The 10,679-nt window shown below is 42.4% G+C and overlaps 2 protein-coding genes across 2 annotated transcripts in view; one reads left to right on the top strand and one right to left on the bottom strand.

The window, feature by feature from the left end:
• SARC_08005 (hypothetical protein) lies at positions 1-3,994 on the top strand. Its single transcript, XM_014298033.1, has 3 exons — positions 1-1,662; positions 2,209-2,491; positions 3,747-3,994. Exons 1-3 carry the CDS (start codon positions 649-651, stop codon positions 3,896-3,898), a joined length of 1,449 nt encoding a protein of 482 aa, XP_014153508.1. The 5' UTR covers positions 1-648; the 3' UTR covers positions 3,899-3,994.
• Positions 3,995-5,254: 1,260 nt separating this feature from the next.
• The window catches only part of SARC_08006 (hypothetical protein), a 6,848-nt gene continuing 1,423 nt past the window's right edge, over positions 5,255-10,679 (bottom strand). Inside the window, exons 2-7 of the mRNA XM_014298034.1 lie at positions 10,061-10,274; positions 9,262-9,505; positions 8,656-8,881; positions 7,489-7,636; positions 6,351-6,522; positions 5,255-5,610 (exon numbers count right to left, since the gene is read on the bottom strand). Coding sequence (XP_014153509.1) covers positions 5,422-5,610; positions 6,351-6,522; positions 7,489-7,636; positions 8,656-8,881; positions 9,262-9,505; positions 10,061-10,274 — 1,193 coding nt within the window. The 3' untranslated portion in view covers positions 5,255-5,421. The remainder of the gene's footprint in view (positions 5,611-6,350; positions 6,523-7,488; positions 7,637-8,655; positions 8,882-9,261; positions 9,506-10,060; positions 10,275-10,679) is intronic.

Consider the following 10,679-nt stretch of genomic DNA (forward strand, 5'->3'; position numbering starts at 1 on the left):
CATTGTGGTCACAAGACCCGGTCGCAGTCACAATGGTCGCAGTCTAACAAATCTCCACATATTTTATTGTTAATTTTATTGTTTCTATATATTGTTTTTGTTGTAAAAATAGAAAAAATTACAGACAAAAAATAATAATTTCCTAGTACGTAGTATGTATGTAGGGTTTTCTGCTTTTTTGGCGGCACGGCATAATATAACTTACAGCACGTGCACTGGAAGGACCCCACAGATATTTACCAAAACAACCTGCGACTGCGAGGCTGCATCTGTGTTGTCGTCTGTAGGTCTTTCAGTGCTAGGTGTGAGAACATTTGTGGATATATATTTAGTAAGAATAGTGTTATCAGTACAATAATATATATTTATATTATAGTTCCCAAGTTGTACACTGTTCAGCAATGCTTCCAATGCTGTGGCCCTCCACCTTTTTGATTTAAAAGTGTTCTAATTAAATACATCATCCTGACTTTAGAGGCGTAGGTAGTGCGTGATCTTCGACAATTCCTCGATAGTATAGATTGTAACCTTGACCAATATAAACCCGTTAACGGACACACCAGTGTACCGGTGAGGACAATTGTTTTACTAAGAGAGGCTTTTAATACGACCGGTATAGTATATACTAATTCACGCTACCCGATCACAATGAACACATCGACAACAATAGACACCACCCCAGACAAAGAAGGGCAGGTGCCAGGCAATGCGGTGATTGTGGGGTTTGTAGACGACTTTGCAGAAAATGAGGAGAAGGACCTGTTCCCCTCAAAGACCGGGGGTAAGCCTGAATGGCTTTGCATGCCACATGTCCCTGCGAGTGCCCTGTTGATGTGTCCTGAGTGCGACAACCCCATGTGCTTTCTCATGCAGTTGTATGCACCATTCGATGATAAGCCAGAGGAAGCGTATCACCGCACATTGTATGTGTTCTATTGCAGAGAGAAGACCTGTCAGACTAAGCAATTCGAGGCCCAGACGGCCATACACACACAGCTACAATCACACAAACACAGTTTAGACAATAAATCGCAGAATATAGAGGATGACAACACAGCCACAAGTAATGAAGCAGATGAGATGCTGTGCACCATGCGTGCGTTGAGATGCCAACTACCTCGAGATAATCAGTACTACACAGACACAGACACTCCCGCACACAAACCACACAGCCTACTTGTGCCAAAACTGTGCATTGTGTGCGGTGCACGAGGCGATAAGGTCTGCGGGTCGTGTCATGACATAAACTACTGCTCACGTGCACATCAGAGGCTACACTGGAAGCGGTATGGCCATAGCAACACGTGCACAGGCAAGGAGACACCCACTACATCCACCCCCAAAGTACAATCACCCGAAGACAAGCAGGTGATTGCCCGCACAGTGCTGCGGGAGATGGATATATACAGCGACGAAGTGGTCCGTGCAGAGGCTGACGAATCAGACTTAGACAGTAGCGATGAGAGCGATGAGGATGAGGGGGCCTCGGAGGGGGTCTCGGCTAGGGTCAAGAGCAAGCGATGGGAAGACTATCTTCTGATGGTGGCGGAACTAAATGCCAAGCGAGCACGTGAGGGCATGGATCCACTAGACAAGGAGGAGATCCCCTTTGACGACGCCAAAGTGTACAAGGATAGAGCCTTCCTAGCATTCCAACGTGAGGTGTGTCAGTGTATGCGTAGTGAGTTTGATATATATATATATATATACACACACACATATATATATATATATATTATATATATATATATATATATATATTATATATATATAATATATATATATATATAAGTATATATATATACATACATATATACATACATACATACATACATATATATATATATATATATGTATATGTATATATATATATATATATATATATATATACATTCATATACATATAAATATATATTTATATAGTATATATACATTTAAATACATATATATATATATAAATATATGTGTGTGTGCGTAGATCTATATATACATATACTTATATGTATATATGTATATGTGTATACACATATATATGTTTAAATTTACTAAAGTATATACATATATACATATATACAAATATATATCTCTAAATACATATACATATATATATATTTGGTTAAGCCCATATCCGCATTTGCTTCCTCCACTATAAATCCGTGCCTTCCCACCACTCATGTATATCCCTGCCCCCTCTCTCTCTATTAAAAGGTAAAAGCCACCGGTGCCGATCAAGTGCTGCGCTATGTGCTCGAGAATCACACGAACACTGTGTGGGTTAACGCAGACACTATGCCTCCGTGCACTGTCACAGCCATCGACGGCAGAGACAAGTTGCTGAGTGATGCTGTACCGAACTGTCAGCGGTGTGGGGCGGCGCGTGTACTGGAGTTGCAGATTCTGCCACAGATGCTGTACCACCTGCGGCTGGATGACGAGTGGGGACTTCTGAGTGTGTACACGTGCTCACAGTCGTGTGCACCGGAAACTCAGGGTATGTGGTTAATGGTAGTATGTCTGTCCTAGTGCTTAAACTCGGGGTGTGTGGTCAATGGTAGTATGTCTGTCCTAGTGCTTGAACCCAGGGTGTGTGGTCAATGGTAATATGTCTGTCCTAGTGCTTAAACCCGGGGTATGTGGTCAATGGTAGTATGTCTGTCCTAGTGCTTGAACCCAGGGTGTGTGGTCAATGGTAGTATGTCTGTCCTAGTGCTTAAACCCGGGGTGTGTGGTCAATGGTAGTATGTCTGTCCTAGTGCTCAAACTCAGGGTATCTGGTCAATGGTAGTAGGTCTGTCTTAGTGCTTAAACCTAGGACATGTGGTCAAAGGTAGTATGTCTGTCCTAGTGCTTAAACTCAGGGTATGTGGTCAATGGTAGTATGTCTGTCCTAGTGCTTAAACCCAGGGTATGTGATCAATGGTAGTATGTCTGTGCTAGTGCTTAAACCCAGGGTATGTGGTCAATGGTAATATATCTGTCCTAGTGCTTAAACTCAGGGTATGTGGTCAATGGTAGTATGTCTGTGCTAGTACTTAAACCAAGGGTATGTGGTCAATGGTCACGTGTCTGTCCTATTTTAAAGGTTCTACCTTCTATATGTCTAGTTGCTTCTGCCTTGTTTTGCTAACTCAGCATATTTCTGTGAACATGTGTATGTATGTTGACCTGTGCTGACATTGTAGTGGTACTTTAGTCCTATCAGTAGTACGTTCGGTATTAATAATCTCTTTCTTTTGAAGCTGTTGATCGTATTTCATTCAATGGTGAACCGACCCGTGCCTACACGCTTAAGCTATCAACCGCTAGAGATATATGTAGAGTGGTTTCGAGCTCTCCGTATTCACAGTCACGGGCTGTGAGGATCGCCAGTTTTAAGGCGTAAACGTACAATTGTGTGCAGAGTGTGTATGTTTCTGTTGCTGGGTAGGTATAGGGTGCCGCGGTTGGTAGATTGTGGGAGTGAGCATCCACAAGAGATGAACCGACGTTGCATTCACACCAGCGTGCATCTGTAGTATATACCCTATCCGGCGGATGATTTAGAGTCCATTTACCTAATAATATTACAATATTTATATATATATATATATATATATATATATATATATATATATTACACAGTGTGTTATAGTGTAGCATCGTACACGCGTGTGTGCATGGTGGACCTTGGTCTACATCAAAGTAAAGTGCACTGCTGCAATCGGCTGTCATTGATCCTTTACTGTTTGCTCATGCGCTTGTGACAGGTGAGTACTCGTTGGAGTATGTGTTTAGGCAAGACATCGGTACAACGGCAACGTATGAACTGCCAATGGGCGACGCAAAGGTAGGCTCAGCGAAGGTAGCCAACAGGGGTGGCAATATTGCCAGCATTAGTGAGTCATCAACGGAAGCATAGAGTGGCGTATACGCCAAACAAGGAATAGAGTATAAGCCAAGCAATGTGAAACAATTTTAGTAAATAATAAACCTTACAAGCCAAACAAGAAATAGAGTATAAGCCCAACGATCTTAGTACACGATGAACCTGTGAAACAATTTTAGTAAATAATAAACCTTACAAGCCAAACAAGGAATAGAGTATAAGCCCAACAATTTTAGTGCACGATAGACCTGTGAAACAATTTCATTAAATAAAAAACCTGTTGTACCCTCTATTTAAATTATGAGCATTGGTATAGGCCTAGGTGTAACCACATCCACAGTAGCGTGTATGGGTTAACACACTCTCTCAAACAAATGGCGGCACCCTCTGTCTATGAATCGGATGTGTTGGTGTATGAATTCAAGCACAACCCAACACCAAAAATCTTGCAGTTTTCGGGATTGGCGCACTAGAGTATATCCCACAAACGTACGGCAATAAGCACACCCACTGAGTGGTATATGAGGCTTGTTTCGATCTTAAAAAATGGTGTGTGACATTGCAATGGGTCACTGCGTAGTCGCTAGGGCGAGGACTGCAGATGAAAGTAATATGCATTCAAAGATGATGAAACTAGTCAGGGGGACAGCATTTGTAGGTCATATATGTTATAAACGTTAAAATAGGTATTATGCTTTCAAAGGTGACACCACTAATCAGTGGGAGGTATTTGTAGGTCATATATGATACAAACGTTAAAAGGGACATTATACATGCAGAGGCGATAAACTAGTCAGCGTGGCAACGTTTTTTGTTCAGCACCATATTTGATATAAACGTTAAAATAGGCATTATACATTCAAAAGTGACAGAACTAGTCAATGGGACAGCATTTGTAGTTCATATACGATATAAAACATTACAACAGTCTACTCCGATCACCACGAGATCTCGAACCAGTTGCTGGCAATGGCCACGGCTAAATGCGATACGGGACAGTTGAACGTATTCGAAACATACCACCTCTCTTATGCGTTGGTCTTGCTGTACACGTTGGACTTCGGTCACTTTTAATGCCCCTGATCTCATTCCGTTAGCACTATATTGCACTCTAAGCGAACGCAATGCCTCATGCCCTATTGGCATTGATCCTACGTTGCTATCGAGCCTGCAGATATCATACATTGGTTTAAAACCCCTAAACCCTAAAACATTGGTAAGTATCGCGGAATGACTATGTATCATTACGCACCATTTTGCGAACGATTTTAGGGTTTTAGGGTTTTTAGAGTTATATATGCACAGCTGTAAAGCAAGCCCAACAGAGTGCGAGCGTAGCCCAATGCGTTAAGCATAAGACTGTCGTAATACTAAACTAAAATTTATTTACACCTCTATTCGTGACTGCCTATCAAATGACTGTCAGAGTGATCTCATTCGTTTTGGCGGCGCTTTGAATGTCTTAGCTGCCCAACACTTTCAATCCCTTTGCACACAAGTAGTGACGAGCTGCTAAACGCTTTCAGAGGTAACTAATTCATCCGCAGGCCACTCGCTCAGCCGTGCGCACACGTTAACGCCGAGTGGCAGAACGACAGCACCACATTGGACATGAACCCAAACTGCGACTGGTTGGGGCGTACGCCAGTGGGCCATCCCACATGACCGCCATTCATCGTCACCAGAAAGAACAGATTGGCATTAGTGGCTGTGTGCGCCAGCGGAATGGAATCGACGTCGACGATCTGCGCAGGTGGAAGACGAGAGAGAGTTATGGGAGGGATATGAGACGCAGTGACTATTCATAGGCACAGCGAATGCGACTGTTTAGCTGAGACGCGAGTGTCGCCCGTGGAAGTTTTGTAGCAACCCACTAGCACTAGGCATGTATCTGGGATTTAGTTTAGGGTTTAGGGTATAGGGTTTACATCTTTAGGCTAGGTCGACTACGCAGCACTACACATGCACAGCATGCGCTTTGCTTACACAAGGCGTGAAATTCCAAGACAATGCGAATGCGAACGTCTGAGAGATCGTCCGCATTCAGTTCACTTCAGTTCACATACGCAGATACCTAAACGAAGACACACACACACACATATATATATATATATATACATACATACATATATATATATAAATATATATATTATATATTATATATAATATATAAATATAATATATATATATATATATATATATATGTATATATATAAATATAAATATATATATTTCACTTGCGCAGATACCTAAACGAAGACATCGGCCCTATCACTAAACATGGGACAGCTAATGCAGGAGCATCGGAAACACTCCTTATGTGGACACACTAACCATTGCTGTATGGATTACACACAGAGTGGCCTGTTTATGCTCACACGCCTCTCTGTTCTCGCTCGCGGTACAGAGTTTATGGCTACAATGCCCAGGGTTTAGGGTTACAATACACAGGGGTTCGGGTTTAGGGATTATAAATGCAACGTACAGGGTCGTCGACGGCGTGCAGCGCCAACAGGGGTATCCTTATTTGGTCCATGCGGTCGTCATAGTTACCGCTCATTTCGCGGTAGTAGTCTTCCAGTGTAGGGAATCCCGCCAAGGGAGCTGACAGCGCTGTGTCAAACTCAATCACATCTCTGGCTCTGTGTGCCCTATGCCTGAGTGCAGCGAGGCGATACAAGGCTGGTTAGGTTTAGGATGGCTAAGTTTCAGGGTTTCAGGGTTTTAAGGTTTTTACTAATTCAGGTTGTTTGCTGTGGTAGTTATGAAGACAAACGTTCTCGTCTATCTGCCAAACCAAGGGATTTCTCCCACCCTCAGCATTGAACCCTGAAACAAGGGTTTAGGGTTGGGGAGTGGCTAAGCCTAAAACCCTAAACCTCCAGAGATGACTGAGCCCTAGCTACTCAACACTTCTATCGCTTTGGTGGAACTACAGAGACAGTCCTTGCCATGGGCTATTGTGCGACACGACGACCCATCAATTGTAGGGTTTCAGGGTTTACGGTTTGTGAGAATAGCTGTGGAGGTGTACTGTGAAGGGACTCTACACCTGACACGTTACTTGCAGTTACCGGACAACACCAACAGGTAATTTCATTTATGTTAATAGTGCAACATCAGTCCCAAAAAGACACCAACAGGTTAATTTCATCTATATTAAAAGGACAACACTAGTCCTATACAGACACCAACAGGTCAATTTTATCTATGTTAAAGAGACAACATCAGTCTAATAAAGACACCAACAGGTTAATTTAATCTATATTAAAGGACAACACTAGTCCTATACAGACACCAACAGGCCAATTTTCATCTATGTCAAAGAGACAACATCAGTCTAATAAAGACAACAGGTTAATTTAATCTATATTAAAAGGACAACACTAGTCCTATACAGACACCAACAGGCCAATTTTATCTATGTTAAAAGGACAACATCGGTCCAATAAAGACACCAACAGGTTAATTTAATCTACATTAAAAGGACAACACTAGTCCTATACAGACACCAACAGGCCAATTTTATCTATGTTAAAAGGACAACATCGGTCCAATAAAGACACCAGCTGTTGAATTTCATCTACAATAAAAGGACAACAGAATTCAATAAAGACACTTACAGGTCAATTTCCTGGAAGCCAGGGTGGTCGAGGTTCTCAGTGATGAAGTTTTTCTTGAGCGCATACACGAGAAACGGCTGCCACACCTTTCGCGAGGCGTCGTACAGAGAGTTCTTAACCGAGTCAAATCCACCCGACAATGAAACAGCTGCAGAAGGAGTGGGGGTATATATAAACATGAGCATATAACAACAGATGCATACAAACATAAAAAGTATAACAATACAAATACATGAACTATAACAATATAAACAAGTGAGCTTATAACAATAGAGACATAATAACCACTGGAGGAAACAATCGACTCTATGAATAGCCCACCCTTTAAGCATTGCGGCTCAGGTGATGGGCAATCACCCAGTTCAACTCAGCAGATAATCAATACGTTTCACATCAATTCTGCTAACAAGGCAATCAACCAAATCAACTCAGCAGATAATCAATACGTTTCACATTAATTCTGCTGACAAGGCAATCACCCAATTCAACTCAGCAGATAATCAATACGCTTTACATTAATTCTGCTGACAAGGCAATCACCCAATTCAACTCAGCAGATAATCAACACGCTTTACATTAAATCTGCTGACAAGGCAATCACCCAATTCAACTCAGCAGACAATCAATACGTTTCACATTAATTCTGCTAATAAGGCAATCACCCAATTCAACTCAGCAGACAATCAATACGTTTCACATTAATTCTGCTAACAAGGCAATCGTTATGGACGGCTTTGTGTACGGAGGGTGCAAAAATATAATAGCATAGCATGGGGTGGCCAAAAGACATGTGAGAATTTAGGGTTCAGGGTTTAGGATTTAGTGCTGAGTGTACAAGACAGCACCAACTGATTTTAGGGTTTTAGGCTTTAGAGGTTAGAGTTGAGTGTACAACACAGTGCCAACCATGACTCAGTCCATAGCCAATACACAACTTCACTGCGCCGCAAAGTCTCTAGGCGTCAGCAATTGTCACCGAAATGAAACAGTGCGATTGCAAATGAAACTCTTCAGGTAGTGGTTGAGAATGATGGCTCCCATGGAGAAGCCACACCCCACCATCTTACATACAACAACTGACCTTAACACGTGCACACGATACAATCTTACATACAAACACCTAATTTAACCTAGACCCTAAACCCTACACAATCCAACCATCCCTACCAGCCTCCAGCCCAGCATCGTCGCCACATCGCGTGAGGTAATTGTTGAGAATGATGGCTCCCATGGAGAAGCCACACCCCACCATCTTCGTGTCGCTGGGAAGCACATCCTTGAGCGCCACTATCGTCGCACGTAAGTCACTTGTGCGTGTGCCGTTGAACAGATTGGCTGAAGTCAGTGGTGTCTGCATAAGCCCTCGCGCAATCATCACTACACACGTGTACCCCTGAAATCCCAACAGAAAACCCAAAACCCAAGGTAATTAGCAACACAAAAACAGAAAAGGCCAAGATAGTTAGCAAAGCATATACAATACAACCCAATACAGCAACACAAAAACACTAAAACCTAATAAATTCGATGATACAAAAGTATCAAGACCCAACCCAATATAATGTCACATATCATGTTCGTTTTCCAAAATTGGTCTTACCTTGTGCACACAATCGCACACATTCAGCACAGCCATTCAGAACAACACACGCAACACACTAAGAAACTCAGCTACTCACACAAACATAGCACCATTACGTAAGCACACATGTCACACACAGAGAACACCATCACAACTACTAACACAAACATAGCACCATTACAACTACCTACCTGAGCACACGCGCGCTTGACCAGGTCCATACAATAGAGCTCCTTACTGCCGCCATTCAGTCCATGCAGCACCAGCAGCACAGGCCTATCCGGCTGAAAACCCTTGTCACTGGGAAACGCTATGTCTAGGCCCACCTTCTCCCCATCCACTGGATTCCACACCCACATGCGCTTGTACCGAACTTCCTCAATTGTGTACGTGAGAAACGGATACAGCGTCGCATGCGTCCCTGTGAACAGCCACCTGCAGCAGGACAGGTGCACGGGCAATAGGTGTCATAAGCAGCAGTTATTTATATATATATATATATATATATATATAACACACACACACACACACACACATATATATATATATATATATAGGCAATGGGTGCCAGAAGCTTTGCCAATCCCCTGCGACCAGCCACCCCAAGTAAGTAAGCAATAAGGCGAACTGCAAGAGACTGTGCAAGATATTCGATTGCACAGCACACGCACTGACAGCCACTGGGCCCAGAGATCAGCTGAGACTAGAGATACACATGTGTGACGTGACGTGACGTGTTATCTACAAATGATGACGAGTGTACAACCGGAAGGGTGTGCAGTTACCCAAACTCCAAAACCCAAAAACTATAATAAAACCCTAAACCCTAAAACCTTGCATGTTGTTTGTCTGAGTGGATTGCATTTGGGGTGTCGCGATATAAATATAAAAACTGTCCAATTATGTCATGTGGTATATTTATGATGTGTTGTGTAATGTGATGAATTGGTTCATATGATGTGATACTTCATGTGATGAATGAGTTCATACCATGTAGGGTTGTAGTGTTCGTCTACCCCTGCAGCTATGCGGTTATTGCGGGGGGTGTTGCTGTAGTAGAATCCTGGTTGCACATGGTTGGTGCCACGCCCAAACGATCGCCACATGACTTCGTCTCTGAAGATGAGCATTGCCATGGCAACGCACGCACCTGCAAGCGCCACCAACCCAAGAAAGCTGCCAGACGCACTAGACGGGACATACGCTGCCAAGCCAACGACCAAACCCAAACAACGCATAGCCGTCAGTGGGGGGCAGTGGCCGTGGGATGTGTGAGGGGTGTAGTGACGGAGTGCAATGGATCAGCTAACCAACTCAACCCTAGAACCCTAAACTCTGAAGCTAAGTGACCTGGTACTAGGTTGGTTGGTGCAGTCATTCATATAGTTGCATTTGTCTGTTGGATACACGAAGATGGTATTTACAGTGGTAGCCCTGCATATGTATTGCGAATCTGCGGTACAAGGAGATAAGTCCCTGTATAGTTATATAAACATATATATATATATATATATATATATATATCTATATATATATATATTATATATATATATATATATATATATATATATATATATATATAATATATATATATATATATATATATAAA

This window comes from Sphaeroforma arctica (genome assembly GCF_001186125.1).
Source record: "Sphaeroforma arctica JP610 unplaced genomic scaffold supercont1.679, whole genome shotgun sequence".
In the NCBI taxonomy this organism is placed as follows: domain Eukaryota; class Ichthyosporea; order Ichthyophonida; genus Sphaeroforma; species Sphaeroforma arctica.

Bases quoted from the DNA above. Each gene is read 5' to 3' on its own strand.
- SARC_08005 (XM_014298033.1), top strand. From the start codon at position 649: ATGAACACATCGACAACAATAGACACCACCCCAGACAAAGAAGGGCAG. The intron at 1,663-2,208 runs GTGTGTCAGTGT...CTCTATTAAAAG, and splicing joins TCCTAGCATTCCAACGTGAG to GTAAAAGCCACCGGTGCCGA. The intron at 2,492-3,746 runs GTATGTGGTTAA...CGCTTGTGACAG, and splicing joins GTGTGCACCGGAAACTCAGG to GTGAGTACTCGTTGGAGTAT.